General features: G+C 43.5%; 1 protein-coding gene across 5 annotated transcripts in view; it reads right to left on the bottom strand.

Moving 5' to 3' along the window:
- CTNND2 (catenin delta 2) overlaps window positions 1-27,314 on the bottom strand; it is a 924,458-nt gene that overhangs the window by 130,628 nt on the left and 766,516 nt on the right. For all 5 annotated transcript variants that reach the window (XM_025451313.3, XM_025451315.3, XM_025451314.3 and 2 more), the window contains one exon: window positions 3,558-3,675. In XM_025451313.3, coding sequence (XP_025307098.1) covers window positions 3,558-3,675 — 118 coding nt within the window. The remainder of the gene's footprint in view (window positions 1-3,557; window positions 3,676-27,314) is intronic.

Genomic DNA, 27,314 nt, shown 5'->3' with positions numbered 1-27,314 from the left:
CCACTTTGGCCCTGGCTGCCCAGGCACCTGCTGTGTGCACCAGCATTTGAGCCAGGGAACATGGTTCCATTTCACAGACGAAGGGGATGAGACCTGAAGCTGGTGGGGATGCCCAGCAGACCGGGCCACTTCTCTCTGGTCCTGGGCCAGACCTGCGAGGGGCAGGGCCCCACCATTCCCCTCCCAAGTGGGAATCTGGGAAAACCTACGCACGTGTCCTTAACTGGGGGCATGACAATCAACCAGGAAAAATGGTTTTCTGGGTCTATCTCTGGAGCCTTTGCCATTCCAGACCTTTCTTGTCAGCTTTTCAAGGTTTCATGGCTGCTAATCCCACAGGCTTTGAGTCAACTTGATTTTCTATTTCAAGCATCCTCTCTGCATCAAAAAAGGAACAGGCATGAAAGCAGGTAAACACAGGACGATGCATGAAAGAGAGAAAGTCTCTCCCTGAAAGGGAAATGTTATGGCATAAGTCAGAACGATTTTTAAATCAGCTCAAACTGATTTTTCTTACATCAAAGGCCTGGGAGAATCAACTTCTTTCTCATCCTGCTGTTCATCTTCCCTGGGGGCATCTCCGTGCCTCTGTTTAACAAATGACTGCTGGGGAACACATCCACAGCAGTTTCCAGAAATGCTTTATAATCTACCTGTGGCTGGGGGATGTTCTGGGAGAAGGTAGGGGTGGGGGGATAGAGCAGGGTTGGCGGAGGAGGGGGTGCAGAGGGAAGGAGGGGTGGCCCAGGGTCCAGGGACTGACCTCATCTCTCTAGCTCAGCGTGGTGTGGGAGGGTCACCCATTCAGGCCCTTCCCTTGAAGGAAGTGGAAAAGAGGGTAGGAAAAAAAAAAAAGGCAGCTACTGCTCTTCTTTGGGACGCCACCAGGAGGCATGTGGCAGCTGGTGGCTCTGCTTTTGACATCCATTGCTGTCAACGGCGCTTTTAGCAGTTCCTCTTGGCCACCAGGGTCATTTTGACTCTTTATTTTCTATTAGAAAGGGCTAATTTGGAAGTTGTCTGTAGGCTGCTCTACCATATGTTACCCATTCAACAAACTGTCCCAATTACAGGAGCTGAGCTGAGAGCTTGCATGGATTCCAGGCTCTTTTATTCACTAACTTTGCTGGTCTTAAAGAGAATGTGGACCCATTCCCCCTCTATCTTGTCCTTGGGAGAGCTCAGAGGTGACCACGCAGAGGGCCACGTGGGACACTGTGGGACAATAATACATTAAAGCTCATGGCACATTCTGGCCGGCCAAGCACTGCTAAGTAACCCTTGGCATCTGATCCTTTCAGAAGCTCTGACCGTCCTCCCAGTCCTGAAGTTGGGGTATTCAGGTATAGTCCTTAGTGAGCAGGAGGTTGAGGTGGCACATCTACCCAAGCGTGGTGCCCTTGCTGCTTCATCAGAAATAGCCACGTCTTCTGATTGCTGCCCTCAACACTTCCATTGATTCCAGGTTCCTCTTCTGAATAAAATGTGGACATCCCCCCCCCCCAGGGGGGACCACCTAGGGGTTTCAGGAATCTAGCCACCGGCCACATCAGGAAGAAAGTGTGGGGCCTCACAGCACTTTGTTTTGGGGCTATCCTGCTAATGGCTACCTTCCTACCAGTGTTGACATGGGCACTTGGCCAAGGCAAGAGGCTGTGGACTCTTATTTTCTTTTCAACTGTAAGGCCCAGACAGTATAAAGCTCTTTTTGTATCCATTATAGTAGGAGGCTTAGTGCCCGGATGTTGTAGTCCTTACTGTTCTGAATGCTGAGATCCTCGCACCACAGGCTCCGTGAATTACCTCCAGCAGCTCTTTTAAAAATCGATCATCCGTTGTATTAACAGACATCTATAAATACTCAAGACATCTTGACTGATCATTGTTGTAGGGACTTATTTTCCTATCAATGATATTAAAAGTTCTAAAATGGCCATTAAGGGTGTTTACATGAGGGGTTGATTAAATCTTTAGCACATCATAGTGCCTTCGAAATTGGTAACACTTGCAGAGTAAACTAATGATGCCTGTGTAACTCAGTGGTGGTGATGAGATGATAAACCACGTTTATAGCCGCAGCAAACTAATACTCAAGAGGGCTGGAGTTCCAGAAGGTATCACACATCTACAACTATGGGGAGAAGGGCTTGGGTATGAGCAATTGTCTCAGTTTCTTAGCTGTTCCACTGTGTAGTCAAGGTGGAGAACTGTTACGTCATTCTCCATGCCAGCTGATAGCTAAGAGGAAAAAAGCAGTCTTACTTGTTCTTCATCTGATTTTACAACTAAATAACATTTCATCGGATTCCTCAGAGCTGTCTCTCTAATCTACTATGGTGGGTTCTCAGTATAGGACACACATCAAATCACCCGATAAACTTTTAAAGGAACACAAATCTGAGACCAGAGATGGACATTCAGAGTCCAAGGGCTGTGATGAGATCCGGGCACATGGCCGTGGTTTACAACCAGGACCAATTCTGCTCCCTTGGGCGACACTGGGCAATGTTTGGGGACATTTTTGTTTGTCACAACCGGGAAGGGAGATGCTATTGGTATGTAGTGGGGAGAGCCCAGGGATGCTGCCCGACATCTACAATGCACAGGACGTCCCCCCAGCACAGAATAACTTGGCCCAAAATGTCAGTCATGTGGCTTTGGAGAAATTCTCATTAAGATCTCATGTTTATCACATGGGTCACTTAAAAAGCATCAGTAAAGTCTGTGTTTATATCGGGATATTATTACTTGACAACTTTACATTTAGACTGAATCAAAACTAATCAAGAAACAAATTAAGGCAAAACCAAATACCTCCACCACTGGCAAAGCTCACCCAATTCTATTCTGGTTTGTGAACTCAGACACTGACTGGACTCTGAGGATTAACGTATGGCCAGTCCTGTTTATTCAGATTTGGACAGAGGTTCTTCAGTCTTCATAAGACATTTTTTTTAAAGATTTTATTTATTCATGAGAGGCAGAGAGAGAGAGAGAGAGAGAGAGGCAGAGACACAGGCAGAGGGAGAAGCAGGCTCCATGCACCGGGAGCCTGACGTGGGATTCGATCCCGGGTCTCCAGTATCGCACCCTGGGCCAAAGGCAGGTGCCAAACCGCTGAGCCACCCAGGGATCCCCATAAGACATTTTTAAAATGGCATTTGCTACAATTAACATTTGAAAAAAATTAATGTGCAAGAATATAGAATTATTCAAAGCTCAGGTAGTTTTAATATTTCTCTTTCTTTTGAAAGCATATTTTATAAACTAAGGCTGGAAACTTGTGGGTAATGTGGTATGTAAAAGTTTATACACTCATCTGGTCTGAGTAACTTAAAACAATCCACATTTTTATTATTAATCGAGACTTAGGTGTCTAGTTCTAGGCTAGGATTAGAAATGCATCTAGAAAATGTTGGATTCCTATGGGGAGACAAGAGATATTGCAGAGTGAAGGTATTAAGCAAAGCATTAGCTCTCTGCTGCTGTTAGCCATTGCTTAGTCCCCTGGGCATCTTTATTCACTGAGATGTTTAATCTATGCAAACACAACCAACCTTGCTATCGATCTCACTGCTCCCCAGCGCGGACTGGATCACGTAGAGCAGAGCATCTGTGAGCCCATCACATTCCCGCATCCTCCTGCGAGCCTCCTCTCCGGCTGAACTAACATTCCTGCAAAGCAAAACAGTGGTGCATCAGCTACCTCCGTGGTGGTCCCCACAAAAACCTTCTTCTGAGCCTGCTTCCAGAACGTTTACCAAGAACACAGTTTGACCAAGTAGGGATGGCTTCACCAAATGCATCCCAGAACCAGCTGGGCCACAGGTATTTGCCATACAACTTGCGAAACAGAGATAGAGATTTCCAAACGTGTGATCTGTGGAGGTCCGCCGGGGATGGAGACTCCCAGAAAGTCTTCGAGGTTTGCTTCCTTGACAGTTGAAGAGGGAACCAGAAGCTTCGAGAAATTTGAAAGAATGTTTTTCAGAGACAGAGCTTCCAACTTACTGAAATATTTTAGTGATCTAATTCCACCTGCCTCAAAAATATGCCTATCTTGGTCCCACCAGAAGTAAACTTCTGGAAATTTATTCTCAGAACATAGGGAAGGGTTTCTGTGAAAATGTAGTCATTGGGGTGCCCATGGCACCTTTTATGGGCAGGAGTGGCTCAAGCTCCTTCTTGTACCAGCGCATGCTGAACTTAAGCCAACGGCAGGGGATGCCTCTCCTCAGGGGACATGGAGCTGGGAAGCAGAGACCTTCTACCCCTACAGAAGACATAAGACAAGCCTAGTCAAGGGTGAATCTTTGGGGTTCCTTTAGTGACCCCATCACTTGAGAGTATGTTTTTTCTCTCCTACCAAGGGTTAGGATTTGGTTCAGGTAAAGAACTTGTACAGCAACTCATGGAAGATACAGCCTGTTGGAGGGATGCTGGAAGTGAGTGAAGAGAAGGTATAAGGGGCTGAAGGATTTTAGAGACCATGAGGAAGAGGGATCTCTCGAGAATGATCTCGGTAGGACAATGGCTCTCATGCTTGGCTAGTAGCAGAATCATCTGGAGGAGATTGCTCAGTCCCATTTTGGGCTCTTGGGCGGAGTTGGGTAACTTCATAATCGATGTTGCTGAAGTTGAGAACTACCACTCTGATTCTGGCTCTAGGGAGAGGGTTCGGTCGGGGAGGGCAGCACTCTGGGCTGACTGCTAGGCGCTACCACATGGCAAACCCAAGAATCTGTGGCCCTGGGCAGAGGCTGCGGGAGACACTGGATAGACCGAGTCTCGCGCCCACACTGCAATTGGCACAGGTAGTCCCATTTCATTTTCAAAATGTCCTCCAAGGTTACATTTCATTCTATTTTACAGATGAGGACATTGAGGCGCAGAGGCTGCCCATGGCCACCAAGGCAGTGAGTAGAGCAGCTGGAACAGAACCAGGTCTCTGAACGAGAGGAAAGCAAGGCCTTCAGGCTTGATGTGCAATACAGACACACCACTATTTTTTAGGAATTAAAGTAGGCCTAACACTAAAATGTTACAGAACCTAAATGTTCTCTTCGATTATCTAGAAGGTTCTGTAGGATGTGTTTACATAGGATCTCTCTGCATTTTAATGTAAGATTGGGAAAGGTTATTCAATTCAAATTAGTATTTTGGCATTTGCCGATCTTAAAATATAAACAAAATTTCTCAGTTCCTTAGATAATATAACTGGGCAAATATTGACGGGTATTTTTATATAAAGTGCTATGACTCCCCCTTGGGGTGACTGACCCTCATTTCTGACAGGATCTTGGGAGGGAGGAAGAACCAGCTTTCTGCAGGAAGTAGCTGTGAGAGCTGTGCCGGTCTTATTCTAAACTGGAAGGACTGCCTTTGTGAGGGAGCATTTTTAGACCATTCCTCCTTGAAACGATTTTCACCAGGTCGAGCTTTGAGGCAGTTAGAGTAATAGGCTTCTCAAAAATTCCAATCATATCGCTTTGGCCAGAAGAATGCTGGATGGCAATGTCTGCCTGTATGTTTTAAATCTTGCCTCTATACTTTGAAGAGGTCATATTTCCAAAGACAAAATAAGGAATAGCTATTCTTTAGAAATCATCTAATAATCTTGATTGAATTGTCAGTTTACATGTTATTTGGTAATTTCTGCTTAGGTTAAGATCTACGATCTTTTTATCTAATTGATAAAAAATGAAGTAATTTATTTTTATTTCTTACAATTAAAAGGTATAAAATCTCTTACAGTCTCTTTTGTTCCAATGTAACTCGTTAAACTGCCTTAGAGGTAGCTCTGTACACCCTAGTCTGAAATCCTCTGCCCTCCTCCCTGGCTGATGAATGTTCAGTCTTTTTCTTGAGTAGCTTTATAATGAGGATGCATTCTGATTCACAAATACACTTCAAAGTGATCAGTCTATTTTCATTGGTAATCAATGAATGAGCAGGGCAACCATGAAAAAGACCAGGAATTAACAACTTTGTCAACATTACAAGTTGTGAATATTAATCTAAGCAGTATTCTTTACTCTGTTTGATTGTAGTCTAGTTTCCTCCAAAATTAAAGCTATTAACTGGCTGCTATATTACAAAGTGCAAGATATTGAGGGATGCCCAACTGGTTCAGTGGATAGAGCATGCAACTCAATCTTGGGAGTTGTGAGTTCAAGCCCCACATTGGGTAAAGGATTACTTAAAAATAAAATCTTTTAAACATGTGTAAGATACTGAGAGACAAGAAAGACTAATAAGTTAAGGTCCCTGTAGAGAAGGAGAAATGAATGGGACACACACACCTATACACACATATGCATGTAAATACACACATACACACACCCCTATGATACAGAGTGGAAGAAGGAGTTATCCTAGCATCTGCAGGTATGATGATACCCAATATATATTTTTAAACAGACTGAGATGTGCAGAAGTCTCTTAATCAATGGATAATGGTGTTCTCCAAATCTTTGGGGTTGGGTTCACTTTTAAGCAACTCCTCCTGAATGAGGAAGTATATCAGAAGAGTACCCTGGGTTTTTCACTCTGGAGGAGACAGAGTGTCCTCTTTCTTCTTGTCCTCCACAAGACAAAATCTACTATATTATTCATGCTTTACTATTTAAAAATAAAAAAACCAACAACTGTGTGTTTTGGTCACTATAACAATTAATTGAATTTACAGTCTAAGTAAGTGACAATGAACCAGTGTTCAGCCTACAAAGTCCCTCTCTCCTGTTACACTTAAAACCATCTTCTGCTCATGTTGACAGAGGTGATTTTCATGTCTGACAAGAAACTGGTGCAGCAAAATTTTATGCCTAAACATAACATTAAAGCAAATACTTACAGAGTATTTGTATAAAGCACAGAAGACGGTACAATAGCTCTGCCTTAGAAATCATCTAATAATCTTGATTGAATTGTCAGTTTACATGTTATTTGGTAATTTCTGCTTAGGTTAAGATCTACGATCTTTTTATCTAATTGATAAAAAATGAAGTAATTTATTTTTATTTCTTACAATTAAAAGGTATAAAATCTCTTACAGTCTCTTTTGTTCCAGTGTAACTCGTTAAACTGCTTTATTTTCCCTGTCTTCAGTGCTGTTTGACATCCTGTTTCTCTGAGCTTCCATCACTCACTGAGCTTATTTAAAACAAATTCAATAGGGATCCCTGGGTGGCGCAGCGGTTTGGCGCCTGCCTTTGGCCCAGGGCGCGATCCTGGGGACCCGGGATCGAATCCCACGTCGGGCTCCTGGTGCATGGAGCCTGCTTCTCCCTCTGCCTGTGTCTCTGCCTCTCTCTCTCTCTCTGTGACTATCATAAATAAATAAATAACTATAAAAAAAAAAAACAAATTCAATATACAGAGCTCTCCTAGGATCCTAAGTGGTTCTTGTACTGCACATGCAAAGGAATGAATGCAGCATTTCACAAGAAAGACCTCATTTCATGTGTCTCTACTTCACATGGCCAGGATATGGAGAGTGAAACTGTAGAGAAAACCAATGGATGAGGTTTTCAGCAATTAACAATTTGAAATTGGCCTCTCTCTTCTCAGTATTGCCTTTGCTCTTTGAATCTCTTACTGTTCACCACTGACTTTGGATTAGTTCCATGCTGCACTGGAACCTTCCGAAGGGTAGAAGTCATGTCCTTGTTGTTTGTATCCCCAGCATGATACAACCCTCAGTGCAAGTTGGTTATTACATGTGCATTCGGTTCTTCCATTGGACTGGAATTCATGTGACTGATTTATCTCTGTGCTCCATACTCACTGGATAGTATCAGATATCTGTTAGATCAAGAATCAGGTTTCTTATACTATAGCTTGTGCTCTGTCACTATAACCCCCTTCCTGGATTATTCAGGTCACTCTCAATTTGGGAAGAAAGGAGAAAAAAAAATCCCAACTGAACATAGTGTATGATATCTCAAAGTAATATCATACTTCACACTAAACAAGTTTGAGATCAAAGCTTTCTTCTGGTTGATATTATTGTTCATACATGCTGAATAACTGAAGGGCATTCACAGTTTTGCCGCCTGGAGCCAATCGGGTATTCCTGAGCCATAGCCACCTTCACCCCAGGCTGGTAGGCTCAGTTTCTCTTTTTGTGCTCCCTGTTACCTCCTTTCCTCTCTACACCCCCTGCTCCTTGGCCTTTATAGTCTACCCCTCCCTGGGGTCATCTCCTACCAGGTCCACCCTCATCACCTTGAGCCCTGGGTCCTTCCTGCACATCTGTGAGCTGGGGCTCACTGGGCTGCTTTGTCTCATCTCACCAGCAGAGCCCAGATGTTGGGTCTCTGGGGACCTGAGCTGAGTTTCTGAGACTATACACCAGTGTGAGGAGTGGGGCTGGGATTGCCAGAGTCTTCAGACAGCAGACTGTTCCAAGAAATACAGGTGGTCCCAAGCCAAAGCTGAAATACAAAGCCACACACTCTGTAGGCTTTGATGCCAATGCAGCAGGGCAGGCAGAGGGAGAGGCAGAAACCATAATGGTTGACAGCACAGAGTAGACAGGAGTGCTGGACCTGGGTCTGGGGATACCAGGGACTCCCAGGGTCTCGAGCCTCCATATACTCAACCACAGATAAGGAGAGTCTGTCTGTGGATCTGAGGCTGTGCTGACCCCTCACCCTGCAATGCTGTTGCTTCTGCGTCTAGGCCCACTGTCTCTGAGCAATCACACTGCTGAGGCTAGCTCAGACCTCTGCCTTGTCCCCTTCACTCCCTCTTTTGTTGCTCCAGGGACAAGCTTTTAGGGCACCTGTAACACCTGATGTTTGAGTCTGGGCCCTCCATGATGTGAGGAGGGGTGGGTACCACCATCTTATTTTGCTGTCATTATCCTGGTTCCATGCTGGATGGCACTTAGTAGGAACTCAGTGAGTAATAATTAAATGCAATGGTGCGTGACTGCAAGCCTGCCTTCTCCTGGACCAGTGGCTCTTACCTGGAACCATGCTGCTACCAGGGAACATATGCCAATGTCTCAGTGTCTGGGAACACTCCGCTTCTCACAGCTGCAGAGGAAGGGGGTGATACTGGTATCCAGTATGGAGGCAGCCAGAGCTGCTGGGTGGAGTGGAGGCAGCCAGAGCTGCTGCTAAACATCTTACAGTGTTCAGGACAGGCCTCCGCAACAATGCCATGTGTGGAGGCTGAGAAGCCCACTCTAGTTAGCTGGGCTCCTTGAGGGTCTAATTTGTAGGTATATTTCCTAACACCAGAACTCTGTGTAGCCCAGATGTTTTCAAATCTCCACTGCATCTAAATCATTTCTGCAACTTGATCAAAATGGAGAGGCCCAGGCCCTTATTCTACTCACTGTGTCTTCTTAGCTCCCTGGGTGATGCTGTACACACCAGAGTGTGAGAACCACTCCCTTAGTAGGAAATCTAACAGCAGGAAATTGAAATACTTACTAAATGACCATGTAATTGTCATTTACATCATAATTGAGCTACATGTTACATAAAATCTTAAAGATACTCAGCTTCTTCTTCTTAATGGGTGGGGGCATCATGGCCCCACATACAACAATGATTTATTTATTTATTTATTTATTTATTTATTTATTTATATTTAAAGTCAATTAATTAACCTATAGTGTATTATTAGTTTCAAAGGTAATTTACTGATTCATCAACTGAATGGCACATTCATGTAACACCCAGTGCTCATTCCATCACGTGCCTTCCTTAATGCCCATCACCCAAGTTATCCCATCCTTCCACCCTTCTCCCTTCCAGCAATGATATATTTAGACTGATTGCCATAGGCTCCCAACATGGAACCTGTGAAAATCTTGCAGCTACACTAAGTTTGTGAGGGAAATCTAAGCAAAACACAAATGTGCATCATCTCAACTTCCTGACCATGTGATTTCCAATAAAATTTGTAACTTACCATAAATTACCTGATCTGAATAAGCTTGGGAATGGGAAATGGTACTGATCATACTCAAGCCACTCTCCTGCAAAGTAGGTTTGCTTTTGCTTTAGTTAAAAACATTCCATTTTAAAGAGATCCATCTATCCACCAATCTAAATCAAAAGTAGAGAAGTTTTTTTGTAAGGAACCAGAGAGTATATATTCCAAATTTGGGAACCCCACAGGTCTCTGTACTTTCTCCTCTTCCTTAACAACCTTTTAAAAAATGTAAAGCCCAGTATTATCTGCAGCCATACAAAAACAGGTCATGGGTGGGATTTGGCTCATGGGCCATAGTTTTCCAATGCGTGACTTAGATTCTCATCTGAAGCCTATTTGTGGGATTCAGGAGGAGTCTCTGAACCCGATATTATGCTCAAAATTTCATATATATATGTTATGTGCATGTTTTTTCTGTGATAAAGGAATAGAACTTTCATAGTATTCTGAGGCTGGGACCCCTAAAAAGTTTAAGAACCTCTAATTAAAATCAGCAGTGCCCTTGGTCTGAACACTGCTCTCCTAAATCCAGAGCTTGGGCTTCAGGATTCAGATGCATTTGTCACCATGGGTAAACAGCAACTATGCCTTGTTCTTTCCCTACAAAAAGCCTTGGGAAAGCTTGCCTGTAGGTTCCAAAATCATTGACCAAAAAACCCTGAATCTCTTCCTCCATGTGGGAAATCCAAGCATGCAGGGTTGGGGAGGAAGGGCTCTTCTGCCCCCAAGCTGGGTCAACATAGTGACAGCTGTCCAGCCAGATCCTCTCACTCTAGGTCAGTAGCTACAGAGTCCATGGGGCAGTGTGAGCCCTGCCAAGTCGGTCTGTCTCCCTCTTCTTCACTCAGAGGAGCCACCACCATAGAAACCATTAGGGCTCATCCTCTTAATCTGTAGCTTCTCTGCAGAAATGGAGAGCTTATTCCCTTCTTAGTATTAAAAAACTTCAACAAAGATGGGTTATCTTGTGCACCTGCCATGGTCTTGTACTTAGGTATGAAGGCACATGCCTTGCCTTGGTCTAGACATCTGAAATGTGCTGATGGGGATGTCTAATGTCACCAGATCGTGTGGTGACACAGCCCACTACTCAGGGCCTGGCATGGATTTTTCACAGTTAACTGTTAACTCCTCCAGCTGCTTCTCACCCAGAGACTCCCATCCAAGAGGGAGAGAGAAATGCGTTGAGGCGGGGGTGGGGTGGGGGGTGGTCTGCTGCACTGCATGGATGGCAAGCATCCAGAGAAGACAAGGGATGAAGATAGGAAAGAGTGGAAGGTTTCACAGGGACAATGATAACCTCATCGTTTACATCTTCATCACTAATTTCCAAAAAACCTGAAACCATTTGTAAAGTATCCAAACAATGGGAAAAATATATGAGTAACAGTGAACACTCTCACTCTTTTCTTCCCCTCTCCTTTCTCTGTCCAAGGGGCTCATTGTGGCTATGGGATGTTTACCATTCAAGATTATTTTCTACTCATACAAACAAATGGTGTGAATATGGTTTTGCTTTTTTGACATAGTAGTTAATCATGCTCTTTGCTTGATTTTACCCTTTTTTTTTTTTTTAAGAGAGAGAGAGAGAGTGAGTGGTGGGTGGTGTACGGGCAGAGGGAGAGGGAGACTCTCAAGGAGACTCCATGCTCTCTGTGGAGCCTGACACAGGGCTTGATCTCATGATCCTGAGATCATGACCTGAGCTGAAACCAAGAGTCCTTTTTGACATCCAGCTGCTGAGCAGCCCAGCCAGGCTGCTCTGAGTGCCAGGAAGCAGACCACCAGAGGTTTTCCTGCCTACTGTGGCTCTGTAGGAACGTGCAGGTAAATGTGTGTGACATTTGACCAATAACCAATAGGGAACCAAAGCAAGATTCCCCTCACTTGCCTGGTGAATTCAAGTCTTTCGAGAGGCTTTTCCAATGGCTTTCTCTGACATCTCGCCCAGAGTGCAGAGCCGACGATGACAGTAGATAAGTCCCTGGCTTTGAAACATACTGGAGTTTGCTAGGCTGATTTCCAAGCTGCTTTGAACAAGTGCTCTATTTTATTTTTCGTTTCTCCCCTCCTTGAACTGGCATGTCTATAATTATTATCCTATGCCTGTCCCATCAGTGTTGTTAGGAACAGATAATCCATTTCTTTGGTATTAATAGCCACACAAGATGTTAATGTCCTAACGCCTGGAACTTGTGAATACGTTACTTTACACGTAAAAAAGGACTTTGTAGAGGGAATTAAGGTTATGGACTTTATAATAGGGTGATTGCCCTGTGGACCCAATGAACATTAGAAGCAGGGAGCATTCTCTGGGTGGAGTCAGTGAGATGCAGTAGAAGGGAAGGTCAGAGACATCTCAGGCATGTGGATCAACTCCTCATCGCTGGTTCGGATATTGAGAGGGCCACATGCAAGGTTGAGAGAGAGGCTGCTAGCTCTCAGCGGCAGACAGCAAGGAAACAGAGACCTCGGTCCTCCAGCCCCAAGGGATTGGATTCTAGCCACAACCTATAGAAGATTGGAAAAGTCTTCTCCCAACACAATCCTGCTAACACCTTGATTTTAAACTGGTAAGAACTGTGTGAGACTTCTAACTCACAGAAACTGTAGGATAATAAATCTGTGTTGTCCCAAGTCACTAAGTTTGTGGTAATTTGTTATAGCAGCAGTAGGAAACGAGTACAGAGCCTTCCGCTTGTTTTACTCAAGGGTAAATTAAAATCTTCTTGACACCCGTGTACCTGTTTCACACCACCCTTTCCCTGCAAAACTGCTTATCTGCAGTGGACTCATGCAAGTTTCAGGAAGATATTTCTAGATGACCAAATAATTGAATTGTTTTGATCAAGACCAAAGTGCCACCTATTTAGGAAAATCAAAATTCTTCCTTGGGGGCATGTGTGTAGGGACCAGGGTGAGGTGGTGGCATAAAAAGCCTCTGCCCTCAACTACACAAGGCCAGGTGATGTTCCAGCTACTTCAGAGCAGGCTAAAGCACAAGAAACACTGTGTGATGTGATGATGATGCACTTTTTGAGGCAAAAGTACATTGCTTTAATTTGTTTTGCCTTATCCCCAATCTGATTAGCCACAAGAGAGCTACCAGATATGTGGGCGTCAGCTTGCATCAGACTGCTCTCCTGCTTGGTTGATACCTTCTACGTCTGTCAGTCGTCTCACTCTAGAAGAGGCTCCCGAAAACCTGAGTCTCACAGCTTCCACTGAACAGAGAGTGTCGTGGTTGGTGTTCTATTCTGGGGCGATAATGAGCACGCTGGATTTTAAGGGAGAGAAATGGGCGATGTCCTAGCTCTGCTTGAGTGAAGTCTGTAGTGGAGACTCATTATTCTAAGTGAATTCCTGGAACATTATCTGAAATGCCAACCATAAGTACCGAATGAAAAGTGCAGGTTTCCTCTGCTTCGCAAAAGTAGGGAGCTCCTGTGAAACCTTTCATGAGCTGACATGTGTAAAGCAGACGCAATTACCATTAATTCATATGGAAACATTTTTGAGCATTCCCAGATCGCAGAATCTTAGGCTTTCTTGTTTGTTTGTTTGTTTGTTTGTTTGTTTGTTTGTTTGTTTGTAAAAGCAAAGTGGCAGAGCAAACTTTTGAAAACCGAGGGACACCTGTATTAGGATGAGCCGCACCTCTGTACATTTTTACTGGGTGCAAATAACAGAAGGCTGAATTTACTTGAAAAGCTCTTGACTTCTCTTTATACATATGTGTTTCTTAAGCTGGCACTTTATCACGGCCAAGTCAGAACAATTGCCAAAGAAACAAATTTTCCTTTTAATTTTTTATTTTTTTTAAAGATTAGCACAGTCTCACTTTTGGATTCCTGCTATGCACCTTACTGTCTTCTCTCAAGGAAGGCAATTTCTTTCTAAATCAGGACAGTGATGGCTTGGTAATTGCTTTGTTGAGCTGCAGGGACAGAACGCTTCAGTGACCTAAAGACCAACTACCTACCGGGCAGCAGTGAATATGGCTCCCAAGCTGTCCTCAGAAAAGTGGCCCCTACGCGTTGACACCCCTCCCACCCTCATAAATGTAAACCAGTAGAGAGAAACAGATGGTCTCCTCTTTGGTTGACTATTCAACACTGCTCTTTTAAGAATGTCTAGATCTCTAGATCTGCCTTCTGGAGCTAGCCATGCATCAGGGCACATTGTTCTAAAGCAGCCAAGAGCGGAACCAGAAATGCCTAGGTTAAAAGATGCCCTATGGCTGTCAAGTACTACCTAGGGTTTTAGCTTCATGATTCCAATTAAAATTGATGGACACCACAGAGTTAACTGCTCTATGAAATGTCTGCTGAAAGTTTCCCATCGGGCTAAATTATAAGGAAATTACAGAGAAAAAAAAAAAGAGTGCTGTGTGGCTAACACCGTTAACTGTGAACCTAATTGTGCCTGCAGTCCTTTGAGCTCCATGAACATCTAGCTGTTTTTCCCTAACTTGTAGTACTTGGGGGTGAGCTGTACGCACCGTGCCTTGAGTTTGTAGTTACCAGACCACATGTCAAGCTTGGAGCACTGCCATGGGGCCGATCGTTGGAGCCAATGCCCACTTATCCCACATTCCACTGATGCCTCAAATATTTCACTCTGGCACATTCTGGCAGGCCCTTTGTGATGACTCAGAACCAGGGAGCATCTCACGTTGCGAGCCTGCATTTAAGTTCAGTCCCGGTACCTCTGCTTGCCATCTGGGGCGGTTCTCCATCGAGTGTATGTCCCACCACCACAGCAGGCATTCCCACAGAACAAAAAGCATTTGCCAGCCATGGCCCAATTACAAGTGCAACAGCAAAGAGAAAGTCTGGTCAAAATGCAAGTTAAGTTAAAAAATGAGTAAAAACGCAGCATTTTCTTCCCCTTTTCTTGCTAGGCCAAATTATTCCTCATCAATCCAGACACAATTGAATATAAGTCACCAAACCTGAGCTTTAAAAATACACGCAATCAATTAATCTGCTAGGAAACATTGAAAACTAGAAACGCAACATTCACTTCACCAATGGGTGGCTTCCAGGAAAATGAGCACTGTGGCTACATAAATACTGAGCAATCCTGATGCCATCCAATTCCTTGTAATTTGAGACCTCTGTCTTCTAAGAAGTAGGAGAACAAACCGGACTAATAAGGGATTATAGGTAATTGGCTACTTGCCTTTTAAATGTCAGATTGTGGGTTTGAAGACTTTCAAGATTTGGCCTTATGTTCTGGATTATTAATAGCTATTATTAGAATAACCCTTCAAACTTTCATTTTAATTCATCACCCAATTCCCCATATGCACTCATGTAATCTTTCAATTTATTTACTGGCAGGAAATTTTAACAAAGCATGCTTCAAAGACATATTTTTTTTTAATTTTTATTTATTTATGATAGTCACAGAGAGAGAGAGAGAGAGAGAGGTAGAGACATAGGCTGAGGGAGAAGCAGGCTCCATGCACCAGGAGCCCGACGTGGGATTCGATCCCGGGTCTCCAGGATCGTGCCCTGGGCCAAAGGCAGGCGCCAAACCGCTGCGCCACCCAGGGATCCCTGCTTCAAAGACATATTAAAGCTAGGATTGACTCAATGTGATTTCTAAAAGTTCACTTGTCTAGATGATGAGTCGTCGTCAAGGTGCATTTCTTATTTTCATGATTGCTTTGCTCACTCACTGATACTTTGTTCTGTACCAATAATAACAACCCAAACCTGAGAGTATCTTCAGAAGAAAGAACGGTATTTACTCTCGGGTCTCAACCCCTCCCCCTATTTCTACCCTAGTCAAGCTCTTGCAATTCCTGAGCTCCTGCCACATAGCCTTTTATTCTGGGTATTCAGGGTTGGGCTGACCTCAGCAGCATTTCTCTAAGCTGATGATTTCTCATGGTCCTTGCCCAGGACCCTAGAGTGAGTGATGAGAATGCATGCAGCCACAGGATAAGAAAGGGGGAAGAGGAAATTCCTGTCATTCCACTGCCCTGGCCACCTAGGGTAACAATCCCTCTGCTTTTTTTTTTGGGGGGGGGGGGAACTTCTTAAATTTCTTCTTTAGAAAAAGTGTCCTTAAGTTTGTGGCCACAATGCTAATAAAAATAGTCCCTGGGTCAAAACAGCTCAATCTCTGTGTGCAAAGGGGAAGAAAAGTTTTAAAAATAAAAACCGCTTTTCTTTTAACCTCTTAAAAATGCTCCCATCTCTCCTAACTGATGTCCTGGGAACTTAGAAGTTTTGACGGCTCACTTAGTAGTTTTTTACTTGGACCAAAGAATGTGATAAGTGATAAAAACAAAAACAAAAACAAAATCCAGACTCTGATTACTTTGGCCAGAGATTATTGTTTGGCCAAAGAGGAATTAAAGCTGCAGAGGGTGTCTGTGGACAACTCTCTTCTCTCCTTGTTTCGAAAGGGAAATGTTTAGTGTAGGGGTGCTGGGTGACCAGGGGGAGAAACCATAAGAATCCATATAAACTTCTATAAGAAGAAAATATAGAGAGAACTCAGTAAAACTAAGATCAACTGGCTTTGTTACTTTCTGAAAGGGAGAAAAGTATACATTTATTCCTAATTATTGAAATATATTTTTACATTTTGGAGGACATTTCTGGAAGGCTTACTGAAAGAAAGTGGGTGCCAGCTTCTGTAAGAAAGAAGCTTAGGCATTGGTCTGAATTGCAATTTAGGAATAATTGGAAAAGTCAAAGCTGTTCCAAGAGTCTTTGCATTTTAAAACCAAGGCTGCTGACACCTGGGATGTCTGCCTCCACTGTTGTCAGGACTAAACTTTTCCTTCTTCGTTGTGGAAGGGAGAATTTGAAAGATATCCCTTCAAATGCCTGCGCTGTGGTGGTTCAGTCAAATGCTCATCTCGGCACTGCTGTGAACGGGCTCTGTGGATAGCAGTAAAGTACTAATCCCGGACTTTAACGGTAGGGAAATGATCCTGGATTATCCTGCCGGGTCGCGTGTCATCTCAGGATTCTTGAAAGCAGAAAAGTCAGTCAGTCCAAGACATGTGGCTGGAGAGGGAGCAGAGAGATGAGGGAAGGTGAGGGGAGAGGGCCTGATACCCTGACGTTGCCAGCTCTGCAGGACTAGGGAAGGGGCTGCAAATCAGGGAATGTGGTGGCCGCCAGAAGCTGAGAACGACCAAACCACCACCAGCCAAGAGTCAACAGCCAACAAGGAAATGTGGTCCTCACTTCAAAAACTGCAAGAAATTGGATTTGGCCAACCATCTGGATGATCCAGGTAGCAGATTCCTCCCAGAGCTTCCTGAGAAAAACCTGCTGACTGAGACCCTGATTTTGAACTTGTGAGACCATGCCCCCCTGCACCTCTGATGCATGCCACCATGAGACACCTGCGCTGTTCCAGCCCACTGGGTTTGCTGCCCTTGTGATGGCGGCAATGGAAAAGCTACATCTGCACGTGCACATAAGACCAAAAGCCTTACTGTAGTATTTTGCCATCAAAGCTCATTTTTAATATTTCTGCTAACGTATTTCAAAACCTTCAGACAAACGAAGATGCTCTGAGTAACAGGATGAAATGCAGTCATTAGGACTTTTAGCTGCTTCTTGTTGCAGGAATGTTGAATGCAATGAGATCCTCCCCGACTCCAGGTAACCTAAGAGTGACTGTTCTTGGTTTACTACTACCAGATGGCTCGCGCTTAACTTGAGTGTAGGATAATGGCACCACTGGGTGCATGATTTCCTTTTACTGCTTTAGCTGTGAAGGGAGTAATGTTTCAAAAATGTAGGGATTATAATGCTGCATAGGAAGGTCATCTGACAAGGGCACTTCGAGGAGCCTCACAGCATCAGTAAAACCAGGTCACAAGTTGGCCAGGGAAAGTGTAGTTTCATTGTTTATCCTAGTCACACTGAAAGAGTGCTGTGGTAAAAGCCTTCTCACCTGTTACGGGACTGGTGTTACTCTCTTTGATGTTGAGCAGGTGTTAAAGTTGAGTTTAAAAACTGTGCACATATGCAGCTTGGTGGACACCTCCAGAATAAGTAGAAAACAAAAGAGAAAGCTTGTGTCTCCACCTCTGGCCCAGGGTGCATGTGTTGTGCTGGCTTCACTGCTCATTGTGAACGAAAATAGTTCTTGAAACTCCGGAACAGACCATATAAAATCACTTCTTGGAGGGAAATGTCAAGGTATCAATGCACCATGAAAATAATCTAGAATATATAGTCTAGAGAGGCCAGGTTTTTCTGAAGCTCCTCTTACTGCAATTACTCTTATTATCAATCCTTTTTTATATGTGCTAATATGGAAAATTTGGAGGTCTGTTCATCAGTAAAGAAAACATAGTTTTGGAAAAGATGTAGTAGAATGAGTCAATTTTTGTACAAAATGGAAGCAGAAAGAGCATCTTTATATAGTATGCAAACTGCTATTATACCAGTAGATCCACAGATCAAATCCAGTATTTCCAATAATTTATTATTTCCCTAAAATTCTCCCTAGAGATACAATGTACTATTTCAGTTTTAATCACAAATACTTACCATGGATTTTTTTTCTTTTTTTTTTTTACAGAATGTGCTAAAAATCAAACATACGGCATTAGTTTACTCCAATGCCAAAGAAATTCTGAACTGTTGCACCCTTAGAACATGGTTCCTGCTTTCACCACACAGAGATACCTATGGGACCACGTACAGGTGCCTGTGCATCTGTGTCTCTCATGAATAAATTTTTAAAGATCTTAAAAAATATATCTTATTTATGATGAGAACACACACACAGAGAGAGAGAGAGAGAGAGGCAGAGACACAGGCAGAGGGAGAAGCAGGCTCCCTGTGGGGAGCCTGATGTGGGACTTGATCTTGGCACCTGGGGATCACAACCCGAGCCCAAGGCAGATGCTCAACCACTGAGCCACCCAGGTAGGTGTTGGTTGGCTTTTTTTGGCTTGGTTTCAACGCTGGATTTTTCTCATATGGAGTTTCTGAATTCTCCTGGGGATGAACAAAATGGGTATGATGATGAGGGGGACAGGGACCTTCACAAAGTATATTTGTGGTCATAGTGATCAAGAGAAGTGAATAGGAGGAAATTTAAAAGACAAAAAAAGAGATAAGAGCAAAATGGAAGAAAAGAAAAGTAGTGCTAAATGGAAGCTGTTTTGGGGTTTCCTTTAAAGGCTATTTTGTTGTGTGCTGAGATGCTTTGATTGACTTGCTGGGCAAATATGTTGTCACTCACCCTGGACTCAGTATTTGCCATGCACTAACATCCACTCAGTTGGCACACCCAGGCTGCTCTGACACCAAAACATCTCTAATCACCCAACATGGCAACCAACAGTTCTAGTACCACTATGTTTTGTCTCTTAATTGAGTCCTGTACTTCCACCCTCATCCCCCATCTCCCAAGAAAGCGCCTGTGATTCTTCCAAAATGTGCATTAGACCACTAATCCTCCACCACAAGACTTTCCATTTCACTCAAATTCCAAGTCCTGAGCATATAACATGCCTGGGACATGCTTCCCCTTTTCACTTGGTTAACTCCTACTCATCTTTCCACATGTTTTTAGAGGAAGGCTTCCCTTGTCCCCCTAAGCAAGTTAAATCCCTGTGTTTTGTGCTCATTCAAGTTTCACTTGCATGTTCTCACCCACCTATTATCACTTGCTCACTGCCCGCTGGCATTCTGTGCTCAGGTCACAGGGATTCATGCTGCTTTGGGGAGGAGCTAAAGGACAGGCAGATGGCTGGCAAGAAGGTAAGCTGTGGGGCGAATGGGCAGCCAAGCAAACTGACAAAGTGAAGGCAAACTCAAATTAGGGGGAAGAGGACCAGGACGGATGCCCATGGCCAGTTGAATCTGCACTCAGGAGCCCAGGTTGGCAGCAGGCAGCCCACGATGGTCCCACATATTCATCCAGGGCCAATCTTAGTCTGTGACCAAATCAATATGCATGGCTGCCTGTGACTGATTCCTTTGCTTGTCAGATAGATGAGAACTTGCTAGAATGTGAGGTGACTAAAGGACTAAGTGACACCAAGACTAATGGACTCTTCCCACGGAAGGAAATACAATTCAAAGGTAGCAATAGAACAGCCTCTCTTGCCTGCTCCTTCTCCAGCCCTACTCCACAGAGAGTTTACAGACAGATCAGATGACATTCTCATCTCCAGCACGTTAAAGGAATTTCAAGCAAGAGACTCTGCAGTTGAAAACAATGGAGATTCTTGAAGAGCCTGGGAAAAGGACAGGAACAGGGAGAAGAACACACCAGAGATATTGCCACACCCCTACCTTAGCAGGGCTTGATTTGTGTAATATAATGTTTATGAATATCAGCATTCCCTTAAGAATGGAGATATTTTATACTCCAAAAGGCATCTAGAGGAGTAGAAAAGCTTTGGTGTCCCATTTCAACTCTGTTCTGATCAGCCTGGCCTTGGGCAATGCATTAGCATTTCTGACCCTTGGTTTCTCCACCTGTAAATTGGGCTAATGTTTTGGAAGGATTTGCTGAGGCAAAGTCTGTGCAGTATGTAGGAGCCAGACCTATAGTCACCCTTTCCCCCAGACATCTGCTCACTTAGCACAGATACCTGAGCAAAGGACAGAGGGAACTATTTTAACAAAAGAAAATAAGAACAAAGCACAGGAAGATCCTAGCGCAGTGCACAGGAGGACTATAATATTAGTTTTTGGAAGAAGGGAACCTCTTTTCCTGGCTTCCTTTTTCTATGAAACTACCCAGCATTTCCTCTCCCCTTTCCATGTGCTTTCTCCCCTATATTAGTCTGCTCAGGCTGCTTTAGTGACAAAGCACCACAAACTGCTTTTGCTTGAGCAAAAGAAATTGATTCTCTCATAGTTCTGGAGAGCAAAGTCCAAGATCAAGGTTTCAGCAGGGTTGGTTTCTTCTGAGGTTGTGAGAATCTGTTCCCCACTTCCCTTGGTTTCTTGCAGTTTTCCAACCCTCTTTGATGTTCTTCAGCTTGTAGAAGCATCACTCTCATCTCTGCCTTTACCTACACATGGCATCCTGCTTTGTGTGTCTCTGGGTCCAAGTTTCCCCTTTTAATAGGGACACCAGTCATCTTGGATGAGAGCCACCCTAATGACCTCATCTAATGTACATCTGTTGTACATGCTGTACATCAGTAACGACCTACTTCCAAATAAGGTCACATTCTGAAGTCCTGGGAGTTCAGGCTTCAATATATGAACTGGGGTGGGGGAGATCCAAAAGTTAACCCATAACAGCCCCTGGCAGAGAGAGTGAATTGTCTTACTTGCAGGTGACAAAGCTCTGCCATCCCTTCGTCGAGATTTCTCACTCGGTGGAGTTAATCCACCCACAAACCACCCAAGGACTGAGAGGCAGGGATGGCGGATATGTTTGTTAGCTCTTCAGATCTCGACTTTTCCATGGGGTCAGTCCCAAGGTCTACAGTGGCAAGACAGTGCCATCAGTAAAACCATAGCCTGCCTCTTGGCTGCGGATGAGAAGGCAGGCTTTCCACTCAGCATTCTTCAGAGGTAAAGAGACTGGCTTCCATCACGAGTTTTCTCTGTCTTATTTTCACTTGATTCTGAACTTGGGAGAAATAAGAATTATGTTTATTGGGCCCTCATGTCCTAACATAAGCCCTCAAGGAGGCATCAGTGAGGCTCAGGGAGCCTTGCAAACAGCTGGGAAGGTCATGGACATTGCCAGAGGTTCCATCACCCCTCGTTTAGGTCTAGGCTGCGAATGGGAGCCCTGTTGTTCCCAGTCAGATGTGCTGGCTGTTGCTTCCTTTCAGGACCCACTTGTTACCCTCCTTGCGTCCTGAGTGAATGAGAGTAAGAAGGGTTCTTGCAGCTAACAAACAGAGATGTGGAAACCCTGGGGCTCATCCTTTTGGGCTAAAGAAAAGAAGGCACTAAGGACGTGCATTAATGCACCATGGCTCGGAATACTTTCTATCCTTTTAGGCCATATGTAACATGTCTTATTCATGTTTGCTTCTCTGGTACCTCACAGAGTCCTGGGCAGACACGAGAAATTCACTGTATGTTTGTGTGGAATAAGAGACATGAAAAAAAAAAAAAAAAAAGAGACATGTCACCCATTTTGCCAAAGTGTTGATTTAGCATGGACCGAGGGGGAGATGGCACAATGGTTATGGCTGTCCTTGTTACTTATATGCTGGGTGGCCTGCCTGTAGGGTTTAGTGCCAACAGGCCAACTCCAAGGCACATGACACCATCACGCAGAATTCCATCTAGATTCCAAGGGTCCAGTACTGCATCTGGGTTCACAGCTTCCCACCATGGGCTCTGGGACAAATTGATCAATGTCTCCAAGTTTCAGGTTCTTCTTATTTAAAGTTGTAACCTGGGTGGCTGAGTGTTTGAGCATCTTCCTTTAGCTCAGGTCATGATCCCAGGGGTTCTGGGATCAAGTCCCACATCAGGCTCCCTTTAGGAAGCCTGATACTCCCTCTGTCTCTCTATAACCCTCATGAATAAAAATAAATAAAATCTTTAAAAAATTGGAACCCTGATTTTTCTTCTTTTCTTCTCTTTTCTTCTTATTTAAAATATGGATCACGTAATTACCTCTCATTTATAAAGCTGTCATGAGAATCAGGTGATGATTGGCAGTATTAAAGAGTTTTTATCCACATTTATTATTTAACTGTGCTGAAAAATCAAGAGTCCAGCAGCTTCTTTCAAATGAGGTGGATGATGGATTCGGTATCATGAGAACCAAGGGTAATATGAGTAAACTTCAAGGATAGAACCCACTACATGGGCTGCTGAAGACTGTCCAAGAAAAAAGATATTCTGCTGTTGACGATAACACTAATGGATGCAGCTGTTTTATTTAGCAGAAATGTCACAAACACCCACACCGGAAAACAAACAGTTATATGACTGTAACCAGGAGATTGATCTCATGGTGACACTGGTGATCATGCAAAGTAATGTTATCTGTGTGACTGGGAAGATTAGTAACTGAGAGAAATGAAAAAGATCCTTGCTTTGTTGAAAATTAGCACAGGACAGTTTTGAGGAACACAGAAAAGTAGCAAGGAAAGGGTGACTCACCGGTTCTCTCATTCACTCACTCATTCAAGAGCTATTTCTTGGGGGTCCATCTTGTTGTTCTAGGGCTTAGTAGGCCAGGCTGATAAATACCTAATCCTCATGTAGATAAGAAGGTAGCTCTCTGGCCTTAAACACACAAGCACACAGGCAAGAAAGTCACTGCAAATCATCAGAAGGTTGGATTTGTAAAGGCATCAGGGAAGGTCTACTTTATATGAGAGGAGAAGGTGTTGAGGAAGTCTCTCTGGACAGGATATTTCTAAGCTGAGATCTTAAGGTAAAGGGGAGAGGATAAAGTCCTCTAGGTGCTGGAAGTCACATGTGAAGGTCCTGAGGTAGCAAAGAGCCCAGTATATAGAGCAATGGAAAGAAGCCCAGTACTGCAAACTCAATAAGGGCCAAGGGGCCCAGCACATGGCTGGAGACTTGGAGGACCTGGCCAACTTTGCCCACAAGCTGCAATGAGTTGACATCAGTCCTTAGAGTTTTAAAGCAAAACCATAACATCCACATAGTACCTTTCTTCTAAGGACTCATACAGAGGGATATAAAGACAAATGGCCTTAAAAATCTAGCAGCTGGAGAGAAAACTTCTATGAAACAAAAAGGCAAAAGAAAAGGCAAATACTATGAGAAAAAGAAAATAATCTAAGCCACAAGGGAAACAAAACCAAAAATAAACTATTGGGTCCTTATCAAGATAAAAAGCTTCTGCACAGTGAAGGGAAGCAATCAACAAAACTAAAAGGCAGCCTACAGAATGAAAGAAGATATTTGCAAGTGACATATCAAATAAAGGGCTAGTATCCAAAATCTATAAAGAACTTATCAAACTCAGCTCCCAAAAACCAAATAATCCAGTTAAGTAATAGGAAAAGACATGAATAGGCACTTTTCCAAAGAAGATATCCAGATAGCTAACAGACACATGAAAAGATGCTCAACATCACTCATTGTCAGGGAAACACAAATCAAAACCACAATGAGATACCACCTCATGCTGATCAGAATGGCTAAAATTAACAACTCATGAAACAACAGCTGTTGGTGAGGATGCAGAGAAAGGGGAACACTCTCGCACTGCTGGTAAGACTGCAAGCTGGTTCAGCCACTCTGGAAAACTGTATGGAGGTTCCTCAAAAAGTTAAAAATAGAGCTATCCCAAGATCCAGTAATTGTACTACTAAGTGTTTGCCCAAAGGATTTAAAAATACTAATTTGAAGGGGCACATGTTTATAACAGAATTATCAACAATAGCCAAATAATGGAAAAAGTCCAAATGTCCACTGATGAATGGATAAGATGTGATACACACACACACACGCACACATACAATGGAATATTACTCAGCCATTAAAAAATGAAATCTTGCCATTTGCAATGATGTGGATGGAACTACAGTATATTATGCTAAGCGAAATAAGTCAGAGAAAGACCAATACCATATAATTTCACTCATATGTGTGATTTTTTATGACTATATTTTGAAGATTTTATTCATTTGTGTAAGAGAAGTGGGGAGGGGCAGAGGGAGAGGCAGAGTATCTCAAGCAGACTCCATGCTGAGCATGGACCCTGAGATCATGAACTGAGATGAAACCAAGAGTCGGACACTTAACAGATGAAGTCATCCAGGTGCCTCACTCATATTTGGAATTTAAGAAGCAAAACAGATGCACATAGGGGAAAGGAAGGAAAAATAAGATAAAAACAGAGAGGGAGGCAAAGCATAAAGAGACTGTTAACTATAGGGAACAAAGTGAGGGTTGCTGGAGGGGAGGTAGGTGGAGGATTGGGCTAGATGGGTGATGGGCATTTAGGAAGGCACTTGGTGTGATGATCACTGGGTGTTGTATGTGAGTGATGAATCACTGTATTCTGTTCCTGAAACCAGTGCTGCACTCTATGTTAACTAACTTGAATTCAAATTTAAAAAGAAAGATAGAGAATAATCTAGGCCAGTAAACATAATAGAGAGAGATGTGCAAAACGTGAGTGTGGCTGTGGAAAATAGTTTGTTCCTCAAAAAGTTCTGTATAGATGAACCATATGATTCAGCAGCTCTGTTCCTAAGGGTGCCCCCCAGAGAACTGAAGACAGGGACTCAGACCATCACATGTACATACATGTTAACAGCAGCATTGGCCACAGCAGACAAAGGGTGGACACAGCCCAAATGTCCATCGATGGATGAATGCATAAAAAAAAATGTAGTACAGGGATGCCTGAGTGGCTCAGCAGTTGAGCACCTGCTGCTGGCTCAGGGCGTGATCTGCGGTCTCAGGATCGAGTCCTATATCAGGCTCCCTGCCTGGAGCCTGCTTCTCCCTCTGCCTACGTCTCTGCCTTTCTCTTTCTGTGCCTTTCATGAATAAATAAATAAAATCTTTTTAAAAAAATAAAAAATAAATAAAAAAGGAATCTACATCACAGATGAACTTTGAAGGCCCCATGCTAAGTCAGAGAAGCCAGTCACTAAAGGCCCTAGAGTGCATGACTCTATTTCAGTGTAATAGGCTGAACAAGTAAATTCATAAAGACACAATGCAGATTGGTGGTTGCCAGGGCCTGAAAGAGGGAAGATGGGGTGTCACTGCTTAATAGATACAGAATTTCCTTTTGGGGAAATGAAAGAATTTTGGAACTAGATAGAAGTGGTTGCACAATGTAATGAATGTACTAAATGCCGCTGAATCATTCACTTTTAAATGGTGGATCTTAGGGGCACCTGGGTGGCCCAGTCAGTTAAATGTTTGCCTTTGGCTTGGGTCATGATCCTGAGGTCCTGAGATCAAGCACCTCATCAGGGTCCCGCTCAGCAGAGAGTCTTCTTCTCCCTCTCTCTGTGCTCTTCCTCTCTCTCTCTCTCAAATAAATAAATAAAATCTTTTAAAAAAATTTAAAAATGATGGATTTTATGTTATGTGAATTTTGTCTAAAATTTTTTTAAATGAAAGAAAAAAAGAATAGGGAAGAAAATGCTGGGGAGGAGGAGGCTTATGTTAACATCAAACAGAAGGGGCCCCTTGGGTAGGGACATATTTTTGCTACCAGTCAGATTGACCTGTGGGTCAGGTTAACCCCATCTTCATGATTTATTGTGCTTCTTGGCCTCTGGCTTCACTTGAATTAAAGCCTTCAGAGTGTAAAAAGTTTCTAAAGAAAAGAGGAAGCTTATAGGCCCTGGAAGGTGAGAGGTTAGGGATTTCTTTCTCCAACTGGGTTGTTGTACTGGTGGCCCTGTGAGTACCTCAGACCCACAGCTTGGCCTTTCTGAGCTATTGTCCCTGAGGGCCTCTTCTGAAGGTGTCTCTCTAAGGGGTTACCGGCTGCAGGGGTTACCGGCTGGGTTCTTGAAAGGAAACAATAGGATAATCTGTTTGAATTATCTCCCCTCAAATAGGAATGAGCCCTGAAAAAATGGTAATAAACCCCAGCACCAGCTCCTCTGTGAGTTATTACTGCTGGTCCTGGCTGAGGACATTCAGCTCCATCTGATTTGGGAAGCATTGCCCTCTTAATCTATTTCAGCTGCTTAGGAGTGACAGGGGTCAAGGGCAAATGACATTTAATCATGTTTGCTAGTCAGGATGACAATGCTGCCTGCAGAGGAGAAATAAGTAAGGTTTCTTTATGTTCTAGGAAGAGACTTATCAGTACTGCTTTCAAAGATACTAAAGAGAAGGACCCTTCAGGTCCTGTCAAGATTCTAGCAAAGGACAAAGCCAGTTTTCTCCAAAACATGTGAGCACTCATTCCCTGCAACAGACCATAAACCATTCTTCCTGGTAGGCCTTAAAAGGACATGATGTTTTTTCTTGCTTGAAATAATCATTTTTTTGCAGTAAGCGCCATTGGCTCCAAACACTTGACCCAAACTTGTACAAAATAGAGAGCTCCTGGAGCAGTAAGTACCAATCACAGTGACAATGCTTTCATTTAGCAGGACCCTCGTTTGTTTATATAAATTAGCCTGCAATTACCAATTACATTGTTGGTCCAAAATAAGGTCAGGGCAAATGTAACCCTGGGAAGAACAATGGTCTGGACACAAAAGTCCAGACAGGACTATTATGGAGAATTACGGGGGACGATTAATCAGCTGGCCTCTTCCTGAGTATTGCCATTCTCACATAAAATCTTTGTGCTAACACAGCTATTTTCTGGTAATAAGTTACCTTAAGAGAAGTGTAATTAGTTGTTGGGATTCATTAGCTCCAGTCAGCGCATCCACGGCACAGCATCTTCCTTGCTGGTTGAGTGCTTATTAATGG

The sequence above is a fragment of the Canis lupus genome, chromosome 34, assembly GCF_003254725.2.
Source record: "Canis lupus dingo isolate Sandy chromosome 34, ASM325472v2, whole genome shotgun sequence".
In the NCBI taxonomy this organism is placed as follows: domain Eukaryota; kingdom Metazoa; phylum Chordata; class Mammalia; order Carnivora; family Canidae; genus Canis; species Canis lupus.
Note: the sequence above shows the minus strand (reverse complement) of the source record. Positions and strands in the feature narration are given on the sequence as shown.